The sequence below is a fragment of the Gordionus sp. m RMFG-2023 genome, chromosome 1 (genome assembly GCF_954871325.1).
Source record: "Gordionus sp. m RMFG-2023 chromosome 1, tfGorSpeb1-WG-v2, whole genome shotgun sequence".
NCBI lineage: Eukaryota > Metazoa > Nematomorpha > Gordioida > Chordodea > Parachordodidae > Gordionus > Gordionus sp. m RMFG-2023.
In genome coordinates, this window is record NC_088775.1 from 20,021,017 (window position 1) to 20,048,356 (window position 27,340).

At 27.0% G+C, this 27,340-nt stretch overlaps 1 protein-coding gene across 3 annotated transcripts; it reads right to left on the reverse strand.

Annotated features, from left to right (window-relative positions):
- Positions 1–373: 373 nt before the first annotated feature.
- LOC135931223 (uncharacterized) lies at positions 374–27,030 on the reverse strand. Of its 3 annotated transcripts, XM_065468187.1 has the most exons (14): positions 26,965–27,030; positions 26,836–26,926; positions 26,662–26,795; positions 26,554–26,619; positions 25,367–25,508; positions 24,829–24,989; positions 23,382–23,534; positions 7,848–7,981; positions 6,686–6,747; positions 6,227–6,286; positions 2,367–2,477; positions 2,241–2,321; positions 1,923–2,065; positions 374–1,849 (listed from the first exon to the last, which is right to left on the reverse strand). In XM_065468187.1, exons 1-14 carry the CDS (start codon positions 26,971–26,973, stop codon positions 440–442), a joined length of 2,757 nt encoding a protein of 918 aa, XP_065324259.1. In that variant the 5' UTR covers positions 26,974–27,030; the 3' UTR covers positions 374–439. The 3 variants fall into 3 exon arrangements, with proteins under 3 accessions (XP_065324259.1, XP_065324257.1, XP_065324258.1); XM_065468185.1 differs by having other exon boundaries at positions 375–1,849; positions 2,241–2,477; positions 26,965–27,029; XM_065468186.1 differs by having other exon boundaries at positions 377–1,849; positions 1,929–2,065; positions 2,241–2,477; positions 26,965–27,028.
- Positions 27,031–27,340: the final 310 nt, after the last annotated feature.

Below are 27,340 nucleotides of genomic sequence, written 5' to 3' on the forward strand. Positions count from 1 at the left end.
TATTTTATTAAGAAAATTCTGCAAGTCTTAAAATTGTGCTCATAGGTGGCACAAAGGTTTGAATATCTATTAACAAAATCTCGAGGCTTAGACAATATTTTTCTGGCAAAAATATTGAGTTAGCCGTTTTTAAAAATTGGCTCAAATCGAGCAGTTTATAAACACTAATCCAAACTAAAATTGTAAAATTTTATTTGGGCTCGCGTCGGGTTTTGGTTGTGAAAAAACACTTTGTAGGGAGTTTAATTGGTTTTTTAACCAAAATCTAAAGGGATCAATCAAAACGACTTTCTCATAATCATTAAATATTTAACAACTTTATTTTTTAAAATGATATATTGTTAACTATAGCAATATTATTTAATAATCAATACAATTTTATAAAAGAATCCAAAAACTGTGTTTTCGAATATACAACATAATTATCAGATAGTACCCTTTATCGTCTGTTAATAAAATTATTTTCTTGGTATCTATTATTAAAATCTTTTCTGTGTGAATCCCTATAGTCATTAAGAGGTGGTGCTGGAATATTTTGGTTTCGATCAGTATAAGATCCATTGCTTTTATTATTATAATTTTGGTCACAATTACTTTCAAAATTACTTGAAGCTTCTGGAACAAAAGTTGAGTATTGTTGATAATTTTCATTTTTATATGAAAATAGGTCATTGTTCATTTTAGAAATATCATTGGGTGACAATTGAAAATTTTGGTTGGCAATAGCTGAGCAATCACCATAGAGGACTGAACCAACATTGTTTCGATTAACATCATTTAAATAGCTTGAATTATTTAAGTTACTAACTTGTAATGATTGATTGTTGTTTGGGTTATTGCAAGTTTTCATAGCTGCTAACATCATGTTCATCATCAGGTTAGATGATGGATCTACATTACCTGTGTTATTTGTGAGTAAGTTGCTTTGGATATTTTTATCGTAGCTATTGACCCCTGATATCATAGACATCAAATTATTAACCATGGCCATGTTAGAAGCATTAAGTGCTTGAAAATTAGTGAGCTCCTGGGATTGCTGAGGCATTTGTTGCTCTTTATAAAACGATGAAGGACGAGAAGTTTTTTGATCAATTCTATCCCTCCTTTCTTCTCTTCCTTGGCCTCGAGTGATCCTATCATCATGCCTACGATTTTCATTATATCTGTCATCTCTCCTGTCTCTGCTACGGCTTTGGCTATTTCTTCTTCTGTCTCTACGTCTTTCATCCCCTCTGCGAGAGGAATTGAGGTCTTCGTTTGTCCTACTTATATCTCGGTCCCTATATGAACGATCGCGATTTCTGTATCTGTCATCGTCCCTATATTCTCTCCTACGACTAGAGTTTATTGACCTGTCATGGCTACGAGTACGGGTCCTATCACTTCGATGACGATTGTTATCTTCATCCCTGGAAGCAGCATTTCTTTCCAATCTGCGTTCACCACTTTTACTATCACGTATCAATCTCTTAGGACTTTTACTGTCCCATCTAGATTTCTTAGGACTTTTGCTATTACGTCTTCTTTTAGGACTTTTACTCTTGTTCCATTTTGCACCTCGATCATCTCTGTCCTTGGTATCACGCTTATCGTCATTTTTTTTAAAGAGTTCAGGGTTTTGTTGCTTAAATAGTTGGCTGGCTTGGAGGGCCAAATAAGTATCATAGGCATTTCCAGCAGAAGGAGTAGTTGCAGAAGCCTCAGAAGTGTAAATCATTGTCTGCTGTTGTTGCAATTGAAGTTTCATGGCCTCCACAAGTGGGTCGTGAATAGGGACAATGGGAGGGCATTCTTGTGGTTGCTTAGTAGAAGTGGCGACTTCACGAGGTTGTTTAGTTGATAATGAGACCTGGTTTATTATAAATCATTATTAAAATAACGTGAAAATGCGATAAAGCTATTCTTTTTTAAAAAAAAATGACCTTAACCTGATGACCAGATTCATTGATGTCAGAGGTGGATGAATCGTCTGACTCTTCCCTCCCACTCTTTACGCGCCTGTCTTTTACTCTCTCGTGGGAATCTTCTGATGGCCTTCTACCTTTACTATTCCAATCACGATCATCTGAGTTAATTTAATATGGTAGAATTTTATAAGGTGTACAAAAGGTTATTGAATTATAATTTATATCCTTCTTGATTATTCTAGCAAGATAAATAGTATTATAAAAGCAACGCTCAAGTCTAAAAAAATTAATGAATACAGGATTATGCCATTTGATAATACGTTATAGTGTAACCTCTTTTAATCTGTCCACCATATCTAGAAGCGATAGAATACAAACGATGTGGAACTTCTTGGCCAGAACTTTTAAGCATGTCTAATAAAGAAAAGGCCATTTGATAATTTTTAGGAGTGAAATAACTGTGAGCAGTTCCAGATTTTGTGGATCTGGCAGTACGACCTATTCTATGGACATAATCTTCCATAGTATCGGGAAAATCAAAATTTATGACAACATTTATGTCTTCGACATCTGTAAAATATTAAAATTTATGCAATGTCGATTCAAAAATTCGAATCAAATGTCAATAATAGAATAATAACAGAAATCATCAATGTGCCGAGTTTTTAAAAATATAATATATTTTACTTCCAAACTATAATTCTTAACAAAATTAATGATTTTATTATTTGATAGTTAAAATCGAATATAAAGAGATAAGGAAAGGGAATAGAGAAGTTTCCGAAAGTTAATAAAAGGGTGCAAAAATAAAGAAAAAATTATTTTTACTAACAAATAAAACAATGTACTTGACATGCATCATAGAATATATATAAGCCTACATTATTATAATTGTACTTGTATAAAATTGTCTAGGCGTGTGTCAAACATGTATAAGCCTATATTTTGAAATTAAGGTAAAACCTACATGGCTATAATTGTTTGAACCAGGGTTGCGAACCCGTCAAAATTTTTGCCCTGGTTCGGTTTAAGGTTAAAAAAAATAGGTGGTTCGGTTTAGGGAAATATTTTTGAACCTGTGTTGGTTCCGGGTTCAGCTCGGGTTTAAGAATTTTTGAATTGATAAAAAAAAATTCTATATTTAAATCATAATTAAAAAACTAGACATAAATTTGGTATAAAAATAAATTTTTTATTTTATTTATGGGCAAAATATAGTTAAAAATACAAAGCATAGTCGTGTCAATTTTAAAAATTTAATTTAGACGAATTTCTTTAAATTAACAATATCCAATAAAATAATTTTTACTTTGACTTTTTCACTTTCATTTCCCTCTAATTAATAATCTTTGAGAATAAGTTAAAAATTAAAAATAAATGGCGTAAATGAATTTAATTGTTTAACATTTATTAACAATCCAATAGAAATCTTTGAGAATAAAATCAAAAATGGAGTAAATGAATTAAGTTGTTTACTTAATTGGAAATTTGAAAATATAATAAAACCTCAAGCAAATAATTAATATTTGTATACAATTATACAAATATCTTATATTAATTTAAACAATACGGAACCCAATTGAACTCGGGTTTAAATAAAATTCCCACGGTTCAGGGTTTTGAAAATTTTATGATTCGGGTTCAGATTTTTTTTCTAAAAACCTGGGTTCGGTTCGAATCCCTGGTTTGAACAATTAAATATGCATACATCATAGCACAAAAAGTCTACATTTAAGTGGAATCAAATTTAACCACCGAATAAACATTATAATTAATATATTTTATTAACTCAATTATTTTAGCATTAACATTGGAAGTTTTATAAAAATTAAGGGGGATAATAATTATATGGGTATTTCTTATAATAAAATTTAGAAATTAAGGGGAATGAATGGAAATTAAAATGATTAATTTTTATAGATTCACAGATAATAACTATGAGTTTAATTGGAGAAATAATCTAAAGGTAAATTAGTGAAATCAAAATGATTAATTTTATAGATTCCTCATAAATATTTATGAATTTAATTGGGAAAATAATATAAAGATGGAAATATTTCTCATGAACTTACGCTATTTAGAAGGGGATAACAGAGAGGAATACATCGTGAGGGTAGATAAATACCTCACTAGAAATTAATTTTAAGAGTTAAATAGAAAAATGAATAGAGGAGATGTGGCAGAAATGGCCATGTTTGATGACTGGCCACCACACTAACTTTTTGACTAATTTCTTTCAAAATTAGTAAAAATGTGTATATTTATGATATGTACCTTACCTTAGTTCATTAATTGATTAAAGGAATTCAATAAAAAAATATCTTAAACTGTTTATAGTATCTATTTTTAGAAAAATCATATTTTACATATTTTGTTTAGGATGCTGATATTTATATATAAATATTAACCTAAGACATTTAGCATAATTCACATAAAAAATTAGAGCTTATAAGTTTCATTTAATATACATATAAAAGCATTTTAAGAGAATAGACATGTGAATATTGTCTGGCTTATTGACTGAAAATTCATACATTAATAATTGAAATAAAAAGCTTCTGTAAATCAACATTTGGTTAAAAAATGATGAACAAATTCCCCATATGGAATGGAATTCAAATAAGCTAATATTCACCAAGCCACAAGAGGAAATTTAATAAGATTATATAATATAAGACAAGCTAGAAAATCATTAATGGGGTTTAGCATAAAATAGTTAAAACTTAGGGTGGTACCGATATTTAATACGGATCGGTACCGATATTTAGTTCAAAAAATGATAGGGTCAATCTTTTTTAAAAAACCGATCCGATATTTTTTATTGTTTTTGGTTTTATTATATAATCATATAAAAAAATTTTATATATAATTTCATAATAATAAAGTGAGAGATTTGTATAATAATGTAAAAATATAGGGAATAATTAAGGATTATAGTTACGTTGAATATATTTGAAAAAATTAAAATGTTTCAATTTAATATTTCGGAATAATGTTTTTAAAGGTTTTTGGAGTAATTATTATGGTTTTTATTGCGTGATACATACAGTCAAGCAGTTTGGGTAACACAGGAGTAATAGATTGGAGAAGGAAAGATATATAGTGACAGGAAGTCAAACACATTGTGAGTTAATGAGATTAGTATGGCAAGACATGAGGAACAATTAAGACGCAGAGAATAAGAAGGTAAATTAACAGAGACCGATATCTAAGAAGGATTAAATTCATATTCAAATTCAATCCGGAATTTTGTTAATATAAATATCAGTTCAGATAATTCGAATAGAATAATCGAATCGAGGGTAGATATATAATTCGTCGAATTATTTGAAAAAGTATGAACTCGCAAGATTTAATTTAAAGACAAGAAATAATAAATGACTAATACAAAAAATAATTTGAGTATTAATAGAAGAACATTTCGAATATTGAAATATTCGAATTGGAATAATGGGAAAGGAGAGTAAGGGATGAGAAGAACCAAGAGTAAATAAAAGGGTATAGAAGAGAATTGAGGAGTGTTCAAAGAATAATATTTGAAATAAATGAGACTCACTAATTGATAAATCATATTATAATTGAAACATATTTAATAATTATACCTTTAAATATAAATTTAAGTTATTTTCTCTATCAAAATTTTACACACAAATAATTAAATAAAAATTATAGTCGAAATAAAGAGCAGCCAACAGAGGTGAGAAGCAGGAAAAGGATAAACAAATTGGAATAATTATTTGAAGAAAAGAATGAACAGTATAGAAAGAAATGTTAGTATACAAAAAAATGAACAAGAGATGAGGATTAAAATGGAAGATTTTTAAGTTAACCTAGGATGTAAAAAATTGAAATCATGGTTAAATTATTGAACGCCGAGATATTATAAAGGACTGGGACAATTATAACTTAGGTGTATGAATACATCAATTGAAAGGGGAGGAAAAAATATTAGCCCGTGGAAAAGTGATTACAAAGCTAGAATCTACATACTTTGTAAATCAAACAGAAGTGGCAGACAGTGAAGAATTCATGGTGTGGATTATGTTCCCAAGTTAGTTGTTAATAGACAAATGTAAAATGAATTTGTGACATAATTAGACGAAAAAGAATCAAGAAGATAGAAAAATCAAAGGAGGGAAATATGTCATATTTTGAGAATATATGAAAGTGACGAATAGTAAAAAAGAAACAAGAAAACTTTAGGATATAAATGTAATCATTTATGTTGAAAAATATAATTCATATTATTTCCAAATTAATCAATTGTAATAAAATATTGCAGAAAATTAGGCTTAGAAAAAATTTAACATTTTTTTTACCTAATCCACGTGAAGCTACACTTGTCGCAACCATTATTGGTGTAGTCCCATTTTTAAAATCTATTAAATATAAATCGTGATTAACATTATGTCGTGCGATTATTATAAAGTTCTAATTATATTTTGTGTCAAAATTGATCTAGGATCAAGATCATATCCTTAAGGGTATTTTATTAACTCTAAATCCAATCAACAATAATTTTATGTAAATAGTTCATAAAATCTTAAGCAGTGCTTACAATCTTACCATAATCAAGCTATTATTATTAAGGTCTTAACTTAAATTTAAAATAGGAATTAGAAAAAAATAACAAACTATGAAAAAGAACTAAATCGAGATCATTATATATTATATTTTCATGATTTTTAAAACAAACTTATAAAAAAATAGAATTTTTAATTATGCAAAAATAATTATAATATTTACACTGAATTCAATTAATAAAACTGATAATATACCGTTTAAAACTTGTTCTCGATCTAACTGTTGTTTGTCACCATGAATGCAGCATACTGACCAACTTTTTTAAAATAAAATGTTAGTGATGGTCAGAATATTGACTATTTCAATGCCGTGGCACCACTAGCCTTTACAGTCTCAGTGGGCTCTAAAATTCTGATTTTTTTAAGCTAACAATTTCAAAATGACTGAAAAACTCAAAATTTTCTGAGGGTCTTGAGAACCTATGTGCCCCTCACCATGTAAGGTTATCGTATGTCTGGTTATACTGGATTTTAATTATTTATAAAACTTGAGACTATTTCTTTAAATTTTTAAACAATCATTATACTTATTGAGTCAGGGCAAAGACACCTAGAACAGTGGCCTCTACAACAATGGGGGTATGAAGCAGCTGCTTCTTAAAATTTAAAAGGAGGTATATACTTGTTTGAATGTTTTTTTTAGAATATAGTATCCTTGAACGATGGTAATTAAAAAAAATTATTATAAAATTAATTTAACTTATTGAAAAGAGATAGAAAAATGGCAGAATATCAATCAGGATATTATTGTACATGAATCTACACAGACATATATGATGTCTGATTATAAAAGATTTGTCCATAACAAAAATTCAAAATTAAAATATCTAATACACCCACAAAATATATTAATAATGATCGTCCATACATAAAAATAATAAGATGCTTTGATTAAAGCCTTCTGTGACATGCAACAAGAGAGCAAAATAATAAGACTTATGAAATTTATTGCAGATTCTGAACCTATTCATAAAAAAATGAAGAAAAAAGGGAATAAAAAACAAAATGGAAACTATTCATCTTTTATCATATAATATGTCTTAAAACGTAAAAAGTATGGCTATAAAAAAAATTAAAAAGAAAGAATCAATATACATGTTTAGAAATAAGATGCAATAGGCTTGTTAGCAAGAAATATTGGAAAGGATGAAACGCCTAAGCCGATTAAAAGATATATCAGAGACCTACATAGATATCATTTGCAGTGTTCGGATTTTTTTTAAAAACAGACTATATTTATTTTTAATTTTTATAGATATTAATGGCTATTAAAAATATTCCTGACCTGGATATTTTTTAAAAAATTTTTTAGGACTGGCCCAGTTATATCTAAAAAAATATATAATATAAATCTTACCCCTTCTTAGTGAGTATATTATTCATTATGTTGCATTTCTTCTTTGTCCGGACGAATATTAATAATTTGTAAGTCTGATTCTTATTAATGATATCCGAGATCAACGAAAACATCAAATTTTGTTTTTCCCAATGCTAAAAATAATTATATATATAATTTTTAATGATCAATTATAACGATATTTTGGCATATTTCTTTGTTTTTCAAAAATTATATCCGAGCTATTATTTTAAAATGATAGTGACGTGTCTCAAATATTTTAAAGTGATTATGAGAAAATTAATCTAGTACATTTCTTATTTTATAGTCAAAAACAAACATGTCAAATCAATCATGTTGTTAAAAAATTCTAGATCGGTAAAAAAATGAAAAAGCTGTTTATCTTAGCTTGCTAGCTAGCATATCTAATTCCCGGTAAACAAAGCCTTAGAGGTGCGAAAAATGGCGATTTTCGCAGGTATAAAATTTTTGCTTATATATCAAAAATATTCAAGGTAAAAAAATACAATTATATCATTTTGTAGGTAAAAAAAATGTCTAAAAGAAAAAAATTTGACCCCAATTTTCTTAAGCTTCCAGCTGGAATATAAATTTTTACATTGGCAGATTCATTTTAGAATTAAAGTTTTAGATTCTTTAAAAAGATTTGAGCATATATATTTATACATTATAAATAATTTTATGAAAAAATATAATAAATATCGAAATAATTGTAAAAATTAATTAATAGCAGGGCAAGTGCATGAAAACTGGGTTTTTATCTTTCAACAATAAATTATTAAATTTTCTTGCAGGAAATATCGGAATCGTAACTATTAGAGATATGCAAAAGTAGGCCCATATTTTTTAAGAAAATTCGGGCTGGGTCGGGCCTTAAATTTTTTTTAAATTATCAATTTTATGTTGAATTTTTTATGTAAAATAAAAATATGTGATTATATTTATAGAAAGTAGACGCCAAATAACATATATCGTTTATTTTGAATAATCATAAAAATTAATTTCTATATTTAAATAAATTCGGGCCAGGTCGGCCAAATTTTTTAAAAAAAATTTCGGGTTCAGGCTGGGCAAAACTTTATAAAATAAATTTCGGGCCAGGCCGGGCTAGAAAAATTAGACCCGATGCAGATCATTAGTAACTATCATTTTAGAAAATCTAATCATTTATTAAACTCTATTTCTGACTTTATATTTTATTCAATTAACCTTTCTTATTCCAAATAATATTTTTTGACAGCCATTTTTTTTAAAAACTCCATATTTATTTTTTACCACAATACTCTTACAAGTTATTCCAATTAGAGGTCTGCATTGGTCGGGTTTCCTGCCCGACCGCCATCGGGTAAAATTTTTAAGAACGAGAAGGTAGGCGGTTTAAAAAAAATTTAACATGGGAGGGTGGGCGGGTTATTAAATTTAAACAATGGGCGGGCGGGTTAAAAAAATTAAATTTTAAAATTGTTCTTACGAACTTAAAAAATAAAAAGCCTTTTTCTGGTATAATTTTTTATAAAATAAATCAACTTTTTTCTTCAATTAAAAAACTTTTTCTACAAATAAAAACAAACTTTTTTCTATAAACAAATTAAAATCTCCTTTTATGGTAATGAAATAAAACTTTTTTCTTAAAATAAATAATTTTTTAGATATTGAAAATTAAAATTTCCTTTTATGGGAATAATGAAATTACTCCATTGTATTATTTTATTTTAGTAATGATTGTTTATCTTTATATTGCCCATTTATTTTCATTTTCTTATATAATATATAAATTTTATTTTTTATAACATAATTTTAAAAAAATAATATTTTTTATAAGATAAAAAACAATGAAGATAATAATAATAAACTTAAATCGTCATGTGGAAACAATTTAAAATTATTTTTGATGAAAATGACAAAAAGCTAGATTGGATTTGCTGCAATGATTGCAAGTCCATCTTTAAATATAATAAGAAAAGTGGCACCTCCTTCTTCCTTCGGCATCAATGTCCATCTGCAAATTATGAAGATTTGATAATTAATAAAAAAGTAACTGGATATTTTGAAAAAGACAATTCTCAATTAAACAAAACGATAAAATCTGGTCTAATAGCGAATTTTGTAGAATATTGCGCTAGAGACATTAGGTATTTTAATTTAACTAATTATTCTTTTATCTTTTTTAGGACATTTCAGGCAGTTCAAGGACCTGGATTTATAAATATTTTACAAAGATTTGCCGACTTAGGGGAAACATGTGGTAAATTGGATGTTAATAAGATCATCCCTTGTGCTACAACAGTTAGCCGCAATGTATCCAAAGTTACTGAGGATCTTAAGGAAATATTATTTCCTAAAATTGTAGAAATGATAAAAAATTCCATTTGCTCATGTACTACTGATATGTGGGAAGAATTTACCAAAACCGATTACATATCTCTATGAATCCATTATATACAAAATTGGAAATTAGAAAAAAAATTTCTTTTTATTTCAAAATTTCAAGATGAAAAAAAGATGGGAGAAAATATTCTTAAAGAATTATTAAAAAAATTTTTAAAAATTTGTGTTCCCCGATAATATTTTTCTAAGCTAGTCTTTGTTACGGATCAAATATTAAAAAAGCTTTGGAAGGGTAAATTTTTTATTAAATAAAATTTAATTATTAGGTAGATATTATAATAATTTCTGAGAGATTTTGTATACACCTAAAGAAAAAACATTTATATTTAAAGAACTATATTTTCCTTTTATTTTTTCAAACATTAGGTTTAACAGACTAAACTGTTCAGCATCGTATCAACTTTTATTTTAGAAAATGCTCCCAATATTAATAATATTTTGGTAGCTGCAAAATCATTGACGACTTATTTCAAACAAAGTGGCAACGTAAAATATCTAAGCAAGACGTTACTACAAAATATTGATATAAGATGGAATACAGAGCATAACATGCTACAAGGCATTTATATAATGTTTGATGAGATTTTTTTATTCTTACAATCTTGTGATATGACTGAAAAAATGGGATCTATGGGAAAGGAAGATTTAAAAACACTGATAGATTATTTGGAACCATATAAAGATGCAACTAATGCTCTTGAGGGTGATTGCAGGCCTACACTACAGAACGTTCTTATATGGTATGAAAATTAATATTTTGGGATTTATGCCCATTTTTTCTTAATTTATAAAAAAATTAGGTATAACCTTCTACATGAGCATAATGAAATAAATATGAATATAATGGAAAGAAAAACATAATGCGAAAAAGAAATAGATATAATAAAGAAAAGAGCTAAAAATTTTATAATTGAAAAATTTAAAATTCATATGCTCCATAAAGTTTCAACATTTTTAATACCAAAGTTCCGACAAATGAGGATGTTGTCGTCGGAAGAAATTAATGAAGTAAAAAAACATATTGAAAACTTGTTAGATTTGATTTGCATAGAAGAATGTAACATCGACGTAGAAGCAAAGAGAATCCAATTAAAAGATATTAATAAATAATAAATTCGTTTAGCTACTTGTTAAATGTAACATTAGAAATAAATAGCATCCACATCAAAATTAAACCCCAACAGATGGGAGGATGAGGTTGTTACTGAAAATTAGGCCTATTAAAAACGAATTCGAATCGAATAGTGCATTATTCATATTCGATTCGTTTAAACAAATCTAATATTATTTTTTTAATAAAATAAATCATACTCAAATATATTGCCAAATTTTTTTATTACAAATTTGATTTTAAACAGAAAAAATTATAATAATATGTAATCAATAATCTGATAATAAATAATATATAATCAAGTTATAAACAAAATTAAAATGTATATTATTAATTTATTTTATAATTTAAGCCAATTTTTAAGGCAAAGAGTTTTTCTTTTATTTTCTTCCTTATATGACATGCGGTTTTTTGACAATAAATTAGTTCCAACTGAGAAAAGCCTTTCACAAGCAGTTGATGTTCCTTGTATAGATAGATAATCCCTTGCCATTTTCGAGAGCATGGGGATCCGATATGCATTTGCCTTCCACCACATGCGAATTATTCTAATAATGTTTCTTAGTTTTAGAATTGAAGGATCTAAAATTTTTAAAATTTCTTTGGATATTAAATTAATTACATGGGCAAAGTATCGGATGTGCCCTATTTTTATTAATGGATATTTTAAAGAAAATATATCAATAAATGTTTTATTATTAGTTGCATTATCTAAAAGTTATATAAAAAATTTTATTCTCTAAATTATAAATTTTAATTATTTTAACAAAGGCTTTAAATATATTTTCACCTGAATGTGTTTCATTAATTGGACTGACATCCAAAATTATGTTATTTATTGTAAATTATCATCAATAAAATGGACTGTTAGCCTTAAAAAAGGAACCTGTGTTGCTAGTCCAAATGTCAGATGAAAAATTAAACTGACTTTTATTTTTATATATTTTTCCTTTACCAACTGTTCTTTATCTGCAAATATATTATACATGTGCAATTTAAAAGTATTGGAGCTTAATGATTTTACAGAACAATCAAGATCACTTATAAAATTTTTAAAATCAATTGAATTAATAATTTTAAAAGGTATATTATTATTTATCAATAATTTTAATAAATTATCCTTAAAATTAATTTTTTTTTTTTGAAGAATTTGGTGTAAGACTTTAAAAAAATGTCAATTTCATTATTTACTAAGGTGTGAATGAAACCTATTATAATGATCAATAAGAGGAGATGTTGTTTTGCCTTTACATTTTATAATACTCTTGCAATGATTGCAAGCAGCCTTTTCACTATCTTTAAGGATTTGATATTGATCCCATATGATTGCTCTCTTTTGTGAGGAAATTTTCTCATCTTCAACATCAAGCATAATTTCATCAGAAGCAATCTCCTCTAACATAATTAGGCTAGCTAACAATAATTATTGTAGAAATGTAATATATTTTTATGTACATCTGGTTTGTGTAATTTTTAATATAATTTATTATGAGATTCAAAAAATAAACTTTTCGTTAGATTCAAAAAATGTGGCAAATAAAAATTTAAATTTTTACTTCAGATTTTTAAATTTGTGCTAGAATCTTTATAAACATAAACACATCACCTGTCAGATTGGCAGGTCAACAAATAGAAATGACAGATGTTAGATTTATTAAACAATTTATTAAATATTACGAATAATTCGTTTTATTCAAATCGAATAAATGATTATATTCGTATTCAGATAAAACAAATAATTTATTATTCGTATCGAATATACGAATTATTTTTGAATAGGCCTACTGAGGATAGTACCGTACATAATGACATAACAAAATTAAATCATAAAGTAACCATTTTTGATAAGTATAATTTAGCATAATTTTAAGATGCATATATTACAATTACAATTAATATAAATTTAAATTACTTTTATAAATTTATTATTATTGGTTCACTTTTATTTAAAGATTTCAATAGAGGAAGAGGATATACTTCAAAAGGATGTCCTACTTTGGTGGAAACGACAAGAAAAAGATTTGCCAAAGCTATCAAAAATATTAGCAATTCCTGCAACTAGTGCTACTTCTGAAAGAGGATTTAGCATTGCCGGAAGGTTTTTAGAACAAGAAGAACGTGTTTGAATCCCGAAAATGTGGATTCATTATTATTTTTGCATTATAATTACTTATAATATTTATTTTTTTTTTCCAGTCATGGGTTACTTTATTTGAATATTTACTGATATGATATGATGTCAAAATGTATTAGCAAATAATTAATTTTTTAAAAAGGTAAAATAAATAAAGGTGAAAAATTGTAGAAATAGAATTTATGGGAAAGGATAGGGGATAAAAAAAGGAAGCTTGGAAAATGGAAGGTTATTCAATGGAAGAGATGAAGTCTAGATAGTTAGAACGAATGATGGCTGTAGCAAGTCTTTGGCATAAGAAGAGGGATTCCTTAGGCTGGTCGGTTTTTTCGCGGATCCGTTTGCCTAAATCTTTGAAAAAACGTTGAGCTTTGCTACCGAAGGTGGTGAGAATATTGCAATCGATGGGTATGAATAAGAAAGAAGTGTATAAGGAACTGTACTTTATGGTTTTGCAGGATTCAGCGAGCATCGACGTTATGGTTAGATGGTGCATTTGGGTCAATGCAGGTGAAGTCCCATTTTATTTGATAAAATAAATTATCCATAATTTAAATTGAATATTTTTTAAACTTAATATAGTAATTTCCTAAATTATAAAACTTATAGAGATGTAATGTCGAAACTATTTTCATTAGATGCTTAAAATAGCGGGATTGGGTAAAAAAAATTTTATAAATAATGGGCAGGTGGGTAAAAAATTTCTGACTAATGAGTGGGCTGGCAAGAAATTTTAGACTAATGGGCGGGCGGGTAAAAATTTTTAGATTAATGGGTGGGCGGGTATATTTTTTTTGAAAACTATGGGCAGGCTGGGCGGGCAGGTTAAAATTTTTTTAAACATGGAGTGGGCGGGCATATTATCCAAAAACCCGCCCAATGCTGACCTCTAATTCCAATATCTTAAAAAATATATAAAATGATTTTCTAAATTAGAACACTACTTTATTTACTTTACCCTATTTAGATTTCTTTATTTATTTTATAAATTTACTTTCCCAAAACACGTTTTATCATGTTTCTAAATCCATTATGTTTATTATTAAATTTTTTACTAAATTTTATTATATCTAATCTTGGAAATTTATTTAATTAAAAAGAATTAATTTTATAAGTTTTTTGGAAAGAGGATTTTTTATATTATATTCCCCTTCTTTCATTGCTATACTTATTATTAAACTTATATATATATGGCTCAGGTGTAGTTCCACCCTCATATAACTTCATATCTAAGTTACAAGGTTTGTTGTAAGCTTGATAATATATTGCATTTTTAATCAAATATTTTATTAAATAAATAAAAATTTTAAAATACTTTCTTAATTTTGTTCTTCTCCTTGCCAACCTTAAAAAAATCGGCATAATTATATGGAGGATGGACCTTCATATAATTTACGTACGCTCACAATAGACAGGTCTATGACCAACATGTTAATAAAGATAAAGAATGATAAAAACAACTAATTTTTATAAGTTATCAATAGTAATAAATAATATTTTTCATTATATTAATGCTGGAAATTTTTTTTATTTATGTTTAAAAATAAAAAAAAAATAAAAAAAATTTTAATAAAAATGTGTTATTTTATATAGGAGAGCCATTTATTTTTGAAAAAATATTTCTTATTTTTTAAATCGCAATAACTAATAAACCCACAGGTGCCCCTAGTTAAAAAATTTCTTTGCCAAAAGATATAAAGTAATTGAATAATAAAATATTAAATTCAAAGAAATTCGGAAAGTAAAACACCTGGAGCTTTCAAGGTCAAAATTTATAATGTAAATAATTAATATTTTATAAAAATCCTTAAAATTTACTACAGGGTAAGTTAATATAATAAAAGCAAAAAATTAAAAAAAATGTAACCATGTTTTTTTATTTTTGCATAATACTCAAAAAATAAATGACGATCAAATATATAATATATAACAAAACAGATTTAAAAAATACATTGAAATGATAAAATAGGATATTTTAATTTTCGTTTTTTCTTTATGTATTCCGATTTTCTATATTCCTTTAAAATATTTTTCAATATAAATTTAAATTTACCTTAATTCAATGGTTGTCCTCGATAACCAATCTCCAAATATTGATGCATCTTATTTAACAACTTGAAAGTCATAAGGAATAGTAAATTCATTACGAATTGATGTTACATTATGAGAACGATTTCTTTTCTTGACCTATATTTGTTTTTTAATACCCCAAAGAAATTTTCTATTGGATTTAGTTGCAGGGTTGGCAAATATTCTATTCGCTCTTTAAACTATCTATGAGATGGCTTTTATGGATCGAGGCATTGTCCATAACAATAACTGCATCACTTGGTATGAAATTAATAAGTTCTATCATATATTCTTAAAATAGTAACTATTATAAGGTCCCTCAATGATGCGATAAAGTAACACACTTTCAATTCCTATAGTACATAATATACTTAAATTTCTATCTTTAGGTGATGGGACTTCAACAGTTGGCATAACGCTGTATGGTGCCCAGGTGCAAGCAGGTACAAAATGTAAAGTTATGCCTGTCTAGCCTAAGAAAAATATTTTTTGGCTGTATTCAATATTTTTATACAATAAATTTGGCGTATATAGACTGTGCCTGGTGTGTTCGTCCTATCAGGTTCCTTTCCTGCATGTTTTTTGGACCATCCTATTTTTAAATATATTTTCTTATAGTTCCTTCATTTTTAGGAAATCCAGGAGGTAAATTTTCTATATCTTTAATAGTGAATGTATTATAGGCCATTAAAAGATCCATTATTTTTCTGTCTATTGTCTTTTTTTTCTACCTCTCTTTCCAAGTACATAATCTTTCAAAGAGTCTCCCATGATTTCGGGAAATGTTTCGCGTCTTAAATTATTAATAGAATATAAAGACATTTCTATATACTTAGCGATATCTTTCATTTTCATTCGCTCTCTCTCTCAGGTACAGATAATATTTTTTTTGCTCTATTTTTTCCTTATTCCAGTTTTTATATTTCCCTCTTGGAATTGCAAGATTAAATTTGCCAGATGGATATTCGAATCACCACTTAAAGAGGGAGAATTGATAATATGGAAATTATTTGTAGCAGATATATTAGGTAATGAATTAGATAACAGGATCAGGATTTGATGTAGTTAAATTTTTATTATTTGTGTTACTTACTAGATAAAATTTGTCATATATTAAACATTTGAAAAAATATTAAACTGTATTTTATAAAAAAATTTATGTAATATAAAATTGTAAATGCAAAAAAATTACATTAAAATTTATAACATATGTATTTTTGTAGTATTTGTTTTGTTATATATTAATAGATTGTCATTAATTTTTAAAGTATTATGTAAAAATAAAGACACATATTGTTTCATTCTTTTAATTTTTTGTTTTTATTTTATATTAATGGATTGTCATTAATTTTTAAAGTATTATGTAAAAATAAGAGACATATTGTTTCATTCTTTTAATTTTTTTGTTTTTATTTTAATAACTTACCCTGTAAAAGGCCTTTAGTAGTTACAAAATGACATAATTTTTTATTTTTAGCAAGATTATTTAACTTATCTCAATTTTAAAAAATCTTATTTTTCAAAAAAAGGTCAGCATTTTTGACAATTAATATCTCAGGAACTATGAGTACTATGAGGGTAAAATTTTGGATTCGATGCTTTCTAATGATGTTCACTCAAAATTTATCAAAATTAAAAAAGTCAGCACAAAAAGTTATCGATTTGGCATGGAATCTTAGAAGGTAATTAGGTAACGTATGACACCCAATACAAAACTTTTATCGCTGTGCCAAGTTGTGTATCTTATGTTTTAAGCACACTAAAAATTTGAAGATATATTTTTATGGTAATAAAACAATTAATATTTACAAAACTTTATAAACTCTTCAGGATGTGGGGATCTTAAATATTATAACACTTTCATTTTTTAATTGGAAACTTTTTCTATTAAATATTTTAGCAAAATTTTTCTTTCCACTAGCTAATATTTATTACATACCTGTTATACTAATATGCAAATTTGGTAAAAAATTATATAAAACATTTAAAAACAAGAATAAAAATGGAAGACAAATTAAAAGTCTGCAATGACTGGGTTTTTAGCCTACAAGCCCATCCACCCTGTTATATCTTAATATCTTATATATTTTAAATGGTTATAATTTAAATATTATATTTGTAATAGAATATTATAACTTTCCTACATTTAATATTATATTATCGAGGTTAATCAAATTGCATATTATTATAAGTTAAATTTGATAATTATATAAAAGTATATATATATATATAAGAATTATAAATAAAATTCATTATTGTTTTAAAATTTTAATCGTAACACACTCCTTTGTTTAAATTTTTTACCCAACCACCCATTATATTCATAAAAATTTTTAACCCAAGTGATTCATATAAATTTAAATAAGTTCATTCTTTCAATTTTTTAATCTAATAAAAAAAATGATTTAGTTTCTAAGCTACAACCCTACAAAAAGTTGGTTGCTGGAATTGTCAATATTTTTCTAGCTAATCTTGATAGTGTTGATTATCTTTTTCTTTTCATTTCCATCAAAGTAGGATATTGTCTGAAGTTTATCCTCTACTCAAGTGAGATATTTAAATAAAAAGTGAAACCATTAATAATAAATTAAAAAAGAAATTAAAACTTAACTAGGTAGGCTGGCGAGGGGCAGGACAGGCAATGCTGGAATCCCCTCACTTTAGAATATTGCTAAATTATACAAAAACTCGTTAAAATATTTTATGTCATTAGGTAATGCTTTCTTCTGGGTGATGTTATTTTTTCCATGCAAATCAAATCCAACATGTTTTAGATATATTTTTTACCTAATTTCTTCCAATGACAAAATCCTTGGATCAGTACATAGATATTAAAAATGTAGAAATTTAAGGGAGGTTATTTTTTAATGTATATTAAATGATTTTAAATAACAAATCTAACTCACCCATAGTTTAAAAATTTAACTTAACACACCCACCTGAATGCCCATTCTTTAAAAAAATTTAACATGCTCATCCACCCACTTAGATGAGTGGACATGGGTGGGTGGGCTAAAACCCGGTAAAATGCAGACCTTTAAGACATATATTCAAAAATTAGGGAAGAAATTAAAATGAGATATCATGATTTGTATTAAGTCCATTTTGTTTTAAAAAATGATTAAGAACAGGTAAATGTTTTAAATTTAAACTGTATAATTTATAAAAATATTTACAAATTTATTTTTTACACATTATTAATTAAGCAATTTTTGTTAAATAATTTATTATTTCATGTTCCAATATTAGAACATTGGAAACTCAAACGAGTATTAATTATTTTAAAAATTTCTTACAATATTGCCTAATTTTCATAATAACTTTAAAATCTTTGAATATCATTAAATTAAAACGGATCACATTACTATAATAACTGTTATAACTAATTGTAAAACACATTGTGCAGATATTAATTGTTAGATATTGAAGAATAAACATTATATAACAGTATCAATAAATTTTGAATGATAATGGAAATCATAGTGAGGAGGATGGAAAAATGATGATAGTAGAGAGAATTTTAGTGATAGGCAGTTATAATCACATGCAACTATGAAGGTTGTATCAGACGGAGAAAGAGTTTATATTGATAAAATAAATTGTTAGACATTAAAATATATTATATCATTGTTACAATTGTAGTATTTCTAGTTAATCGATTATTATTATGTGTAATTAATCGATTATTACTATATTTTTGTTAAATCGATTATTATTATTTGTATTTAATAGATTATTATTATTAACTGTATTGAAATCGCGTAAGTTAGTGTATCGCGAAAAGAAAAAAATATGACAAGTCATTAATAAATTTATATTTAACAAGGGTGAAGGAAGTATAAAAACCTAAATATTTTTATATTATTAATGATTATTTTAATTAACTTTTTAACTAATTAAGGGGAAAGTGATTGAAACTTTTATTATAATATACCTTTTATTACAAATCCAAAGACAAGTAAAAAAAAATCATAATTAAAATAATCATCAATAATATAAAAATCAAAATTTTTATACTTCTTTTCCCCCTTGATAAATATAAATTTATTAAAGATTTGTTTATTAATATTTTTTTATTTTTCTTTCAGAATAGATAAAATAAACGATTAAATCCACATAATAATAATCGATTAACTACAAATATTACAATTGTAATAATGATTTAACATCAACAATATAAAATAAATATTCTAACCTCTAACTAGCTCCCGCCGATTAAACCCAAATGTAGGACCTTTCCTGTAATCTCCTCACTCTCCTAACTGTAATTCCCTCTTCCTTTAAGAGGCTTCCCACCTATTTGTCGTTTAATATCACCCATCCAGACTCCCAATTCCATCGCCAAATCTTCTAATCATCCAGCTCAGATTCCAGATTCCCGAGATCTGTCACTTTCGCTGACTACATTCCGTCACATACACTGGCTACCCTCAATCTCCATCCAATGGGCGTTTTACTATTTCAGTTATTACTACCACCCAGGCTTGCTCTCCTTCTAGTCAAATCCACCACTGGTCATATCCGTGCTTCTTCCACAATTATTCTCTCTAGCTATAATTACTTCATCCTCACCCATTTCCTCTCTCCGAATTCCACAGACATCGATATTGTACATGCCCTCTTTCATGGTACCAGTAACACTGCCGTGAGTTTCCCATAGGCTTCAAGAGGAGAGTGTGCCTCTCACTCGGGTGGCTTCCAATTTTCTAGGTCACACAATGAGCTGTACTTTGAACTCGTCTTCATACCAAATTCGATTCACTTCTATTAAGTCTACTTTTTTTAAAAAAACATTTACATATAAACTAATTCTTACAATTCAAATTTTTTTTTACTTAGAAACAAGAGAGCTAATATAGTTTCAAACAAAAAAATATAATTTTTACAATTTAATAACAAAAAAATTGTTACTAAATCGTTTCCATTGATATTTTTTTATGCTCCTTTTTTTCATGGCTTACGCCTCCCTAATAAGCATAAATACTTTTTATAAGGTAACATTCTCGGGTAATTAATTATCTCCCAAACAAATATTCTTGGGTAATTAATTTTCTTTTCCCCAACATGACACTCCATTCTCTTCTTTCCAACAATAGTCTAAAGCAAAAAAATCATGCATATAAACCAAACGTTCTATAAATATATATGCGAATACTAATTTTTTGACATTTGTTCCTTTCCCTAAAATTAATTAATTTCTTTTCCATAGAAAAATTTAAATATTATATTTATTTTCCAAATCAGTGACTAGGCTTTTAACTCTTCTTTTTGTTTTCCGTTTAATTTTGTTGGAGACACCAGATGGATGAAAACCGCACTATACCTGAACTTTCAATATATTTTTTTTAATATCTACTCTTGAATTTCCAATATGTATATTTTATAATATCTATTCCCGTCTTTCTGATACTTACGACACCATATTTCCAATATTTACAACCAATAAATGCTTCGTATCCTGAGTATTGTCTCCTTGTCATATATAATTCGACTGGATTGAGCTCACCTCATTAAGTGTCATTTGTACCCCTGCTCCCAGAGGGTTTATATGCAAAATATTTTTTGTTTTTGATAATAGTTGGAGAGTAGAAAATGGGGCGTCATGTTGGGGAAAAGAAAATTAATTACCCATGAATATTTGTTTGGGAGATAATTAGTTACCTAAGAGTGTACCAACTAAAAACTATTTATGCTTATTGAAAGGAGGCGTGAGCTAAGAAAAGAAGAATAAATTGTTAATGCTTTAGTTACAATTTTTTTTGTTGTAAAATTGTAAAAATTATATATATTTATTTTTTGTGTTAGGCATAGTTGAAACTAATATTAGCTCCTTTGTTCCAAAGTAAAAAAAAATTTTTTAATTTGTAAAAATTAGTTGATATGTAAATGTTTTTTTTAAAAAAAAGTAACTTGCTATTTATTGGAAGTGAATTGAATTTGGTATGTGGCAAGTTCGAACAGCTCATTGTGTAAGCAAGAAGATGGAAAGATAGACAAGCCAGAGGCACACCATTCTATCAAGTGCAGCCTATATGAGACTCAGTCGATGTTACTGAAGCCATGAAAGTGGGCATGCACAATATCTATGTCCATGCAATTTGGAGAGGTGAGGAAATGGGCAGTGAGGGGAGGGAGTATTGGATATTCAGGCTCTAATGGGCTCTCAATCCAGACCAATGGTGGAGGTGCGAGAAATAAGAATCAGAAAGGAAGCGACAGAAGATAGAGGTGCTCAGTAGCTAAAGAGATAAATTAGGGAAGAGGCGGAAATGGCCAGTGGTGGATTTGACCAGAAGAGATGCGAGTTAGTTGGCGATCCTGGCTAAGTTAGATTGATGCCCATCATATGAAGATTGTCCAGAGTAGCCTGAATAGGGGAACAGTCAGCGAGAAGTGATGGATCTGGGGAATCTGGAGCCCAGGCTGGGTGATTTAGGGAGTCTGGAGACTGTCTGGGTGTGATATTAAATGACACTGAGATGGGAGCCACTAGGAAGAAGTCCTTTAAATCCTGGTTCAGAGGGTGAGGAGACCACCAGAAATGCCCGTTGGGTTTTTGTTGATAGGAGCTTGTTAGAGGATTGAATATATATCTTATATATTGTTGGTGTATCATTGTTACTATTTATCTGTTGATATATAAGTGGCATTTATGGACGTTTTTCAATTGATTTCGAATAAAAGATATATAACATTTTTTTATCTTAGTTCTTTTTAGAATTGTATCATGTGGCACTATTATTATAGTGATAGATTTATGAAATAAAAGAAATCATGGAATTATCATTATAGAATCATTTATTTTCAGAAAAGTGGTGCTGTTTTCATCACGGAAAAGACACTTGGGAAAAATTTGATGAAATGTAAGTAATTAAAAATATATGATCATGGACCAATAGAATTAAAAAAGAATGATATTTGGAAAACAAAGGTAAAAAAAGATGGTAAATATTGGATTGGTGAAAAAAATGGAAATGTATCTTTGCAATGGTCCGGTCTGACCCACAACCCAGTCCTATGGTCTGGGTCCAACCGAAGACCCATTAAAGAAGATAAAAGTTTACTTACTTTACTATGAATTGTTTTTTAGTTAATGCCCATTGCCATGTTTATGAACACATAAACATGATTATTTAATGCCTAACACTATAATATATCATTCACCTTTTACTTTTATATTCTTCCGTTTCAATATTTAGTTAGTATTTTACTTATAAATGAATGAAATAATAACTATTGATGAACCACAACACTCATCATTGGAAAAAAAATTCTTTACAGGATGTGAAAGATCTTTATTTTTCAAAAAAGATAAAGCTGGGAAAACATGTAAATAATCAAATATCTATCGCAATATATATATATAACTAATTAATTATGTAAATCAAATGAAATAAATTATTTTAATATTCTTTTATATAATTAGGCATGTATTGTATAATATAATAAAAATGATTTTGATATAATTAAAAATATTGAAATAAAATTAATGCTAAATAAACTTTTGTAGCTTAATAAAAAAATTAGATGGGACCGGACCAATGGTCCCACGGTCCAATCTCATTAGACTTAATGGCCCATTGGTCCAGTCTTATTTTAGGAAAAAGGGACCGGACTGGACCATTGCAAACACTACCCATCTAATGTTATATTTATTTGTGCTTAATAATGCTTTTCAATAAAAATGGCAGTGTTATATCTTATTAAGCAATATGTATTTTAATTTAAAAGACTAATATTTAAATCTTTAGGCTCAAAAATAAATATATTATCACAGTAGAATAGCCATTAAAAGTTATATACTATATTTGTTTTAAGTGTTAAAAATAACCTGGCACATGTGGATTATTTGGCATATATTCTTGTTGGCTGTAAGCTCTTTTTCCCCAATGACAACTTTTACATAATCATTTAACATATCAGAGGCTAACGAATGAACTTCTGTAGGCCAAGTTGCACTAAACATTAAGGTTCTTCTATTGGGCTATAAAAATTTATAATGGTCTTGATAAACTTTTGTGTTTGTTAATGATTAATTTATTCATATTTAAAAGCAATTTGATTGATAGTAAATGTAAATTTTGGAAACTTTGATTAGAATTCTCCTCACCTATTTCAGTTACAAAATGTTCTAATTAGATAAAAAATAAAATTTTAACTCATCAACAACTATATTACTTGAGATAATGAAGATTAAAAATATAAAAATTGACTACTCTTTTATGTTAAATAGTTAGTTAATATTAAAAATTAAATATATAAATAATGAATCTAATATTAACAATTAAAATCAATACTAAAAGGAATAAATCAAAATTTTTTTAATCCCAGTAGAAAATTAATACTTCCTAATAAATATGAGCTGTAATTTTTTTCTACAACTTTCTTCAAAGCTTGGCTACATAATTTCCTTAAAATATTATGAAGAATAGATATAATGTATAGATGGCACTATATATGAATGTTTCAATGCAATAAAGTGTGTTTCTACATATATTTTAAATTTAATATTTAGATAAATTTTTTTGAAGTAAAACATTTTGAATTGTTTTTAAAATTCACATATTACCTTTAGATATATTATGTAGCAATAAAAATTTTCAAGCAAAAAAACTTTTTTAAATGTATTAAAATATCTATATATAGCTCATAAACATAATTAAATTTTTTGATGAATCATTTAAGTTATTTTAAAAATTTAATTTTAAACCTACTAGGAAAAGATGCTCATGTTTAACAAAATTTCCATTTTTGTGTTTCCCAATAATTATCAATTATTGACTTCGATTAAAAATTTTATATTTAAATTGATTTAGTTTTTAACTAATAACAATATATGCATCAATACCACCTTTTTAGCCAATATAAAAGCCCTGGATTGGACATATTTTTCAGTTGCCAATCTATCCAGAGAAATTTTTTGTCCAGCTAATACAAGAATTTTTATCTGAGCAAGTCAAATTTAATTTAAGAAATATGCCCAAGTCAGATCCAAATCATTTTTAATGGACTGCTAAAAAGTAGGAAATTTAAAATGATAAGTACTGAAAGATAGTAAATATCTTGATGTTATCCTTAAAAAAATATTAAGAAAACAAAATAGTCAGTCTGGTCTGAAACAAAATTTAAAATCAAGGTCTAAATCTGTTCAAGAGTTGGACCTGTGCATGCAGGGCTCTAGGTGATACTGGCCCAAATTGATGTCACCAATATTAATATAAATATCTTATTTTTTGATTAGAATGAAATGACTATACAAAAAAGTAAAGATTACCAACCATTATGTATTCCATAATTTTTTTGATCTGAGGTTCAAACCCCAAATCTAGCATACGATCTGCTTCATCTAAAATCAGAAAAGAACAAAGGTTAAGTGATGTTTCACATGATTCCAACAAGGTTATCAATCTACCAGGTGTAGCTATGACAATATGAGGACCTATAAATATTGTTTTTATTATTAAAATTTTTAAATGTATAAATTAAAAAAATAAAACAAATGAGAGAAGCATAAGTCCTGTATATTATTATGTAATAACATGTTTTATTAATATTTTAAAATTAATAAACATGGGTAAACTAAACCAAGCCAGAGGCATATTCTCATAAGCTAAGCGCAAACCTGATATATTCCATCTATAAAGGTTGGCAAAATCAATATAATGTGGATTGAGTAGATAAACTTTATACCAAATTTAAAACATTCCATGTATTTTTGTTACCTGTGATTACCTGAAATGGGAGATTGATCAGATCCTTGGTATTAATTTCACAAATAACACTCTTTATTTTATCATAATACAATCTTTCACTTACTGTTATGCAATTCCATTGTCTGTTTCTTTTGAGTAGATCCTCCGTATATACATGCATTATGTATGTTCAATGGTGAACCAAATGTTGAGGCAATTTGTTGAACTTGTTGGGCTAATTCTCTGGTGGGGCACATTACTAAACACTAAATTCATGTTTAACAATTTTTAGTCAGAGTAGATGATTGAGTGTGATTAAATGTTTCAATGATCAAATAGATTTTTAACAATTATATGCAGCATTTTTGATTTGGGAGCAATGTTTTTGTTTTAATATAAAATATTTATTAAACAGATTCACATTATATTACATCAAAATGGGTATTCCTAAATTTAATTTTTGTCTAATATTAACGGCTTGCTTAGCAACTAAACTAATTTGGTTCAAAGAAATCCAATAAAAATAGGATTAGGCTTTGTAGGAAAAAAATAACAATTAGGTGAATTTAAATTTTGTGTTGTAGTTTAATTATGGCTGTGCAAATGTTTTTGCTTATATTAAAATGACCTAATTTGAAATGTGTAGATATCAGCTTTTACACAAGATAGGAGTAAATTTTTAACCATCTTGGATTAATTAAAATAAGTTATGTAACAAAAATATATCATGGAGAGGTCAGTAATGGTAAATCAAATAGGGGTTTTAAAAAAAATTTCTGATCCTAATAAAAAATTTCCAATTTCTCCTTATAACTATTTTATAATGAGTTTAAATATATCAATATTCCAAGATGTTTATGGACAAAAAAAAACTGCCTGATCTGAGATCTACACATAGGTAATTAAATATAGGCAAAAATATAACATAGCCATAAGTTTAAATAAAATATTACTTTTAATAAAGTATACTCTATAGACTATAAACTATCATTTTGGCAATATAATTAATATTTTTAACTCATATCTATAAATGATTGTCATTATTATAAAATCTAATTTATTAAATTTATAAAAAACTAAAAACAAAAAAAGAGAAAAGGTTCTGCAAAAATAAATCAATTTAGCCTAAACTTAAATATTTAGGTAAATTTTATTTATTAATTTATGGCTTATAAATTATTCATTTAAAAAGTTAGGTTTATTATAAGCTATCTGCTTATTTGCCTTAATTAACTTGCAATTAAAACATCATATAATGTAATTTGATATATTTAATTAATATGCTAAAAAATTATAAATTAAATATATTACTATTGGGCCATCACCAACTCCCGGGGATGGTTGCTTTAGGATATACATAAGCGCTGGTAACATAAACTTAAAAATAATTAATATATATTGTTCCTAAAAAGATAATACTGCTAATGTTTTTCCTGATCCAGTTTGAGCTATTCCTACCATATCTCTACCCTCCAAAGCAATAGGCCAGCATATACTTTGAATGGGTGTAGGTGAGATTATAGATTGTGCTTTCATGATCTCAAGTATTCTACCTTTAAAAAACATTAACATATATTAAAATGATTTCAATACTATCAAAAGGTGCGTCATCAAGAGAAAATATTGGGGAGAAGCTATCAATACCCGTAACCCTGATATGGTTTCTTCTTAAATAATCTTTGGTCTAAAAGCAATATAATATTTCAAAACATATTAACTTACGGCATCCATATTTATTTTTATCGCTAATTAAATGATTTCCGTGCCTATGATCGTATGGACTCTTCATCGTAAAATTTCGTACAATTCTGTGATTGGTTCATTAAAGTGCGGGAAAAGTAATAGTTTAAAAATAGATTTATTTATAATCATAATTGAAATTGTTCTTGAGAAAAGAATTAATCCCAATTTAATTCAAAGTTAACAATCTAGATATAATCAATTTAGTAATGTAATTTTAGAAAACAAAACTACTAATAAAAAATCCAAAAAGAGGATATATTCTATGTTTTAATGATTTGGAATATTCTATGCATAGGGTAATAAATTCCACATCATATTACCGATGTAGAAAAAGAAGTAGTTCTGGACGGGGTAT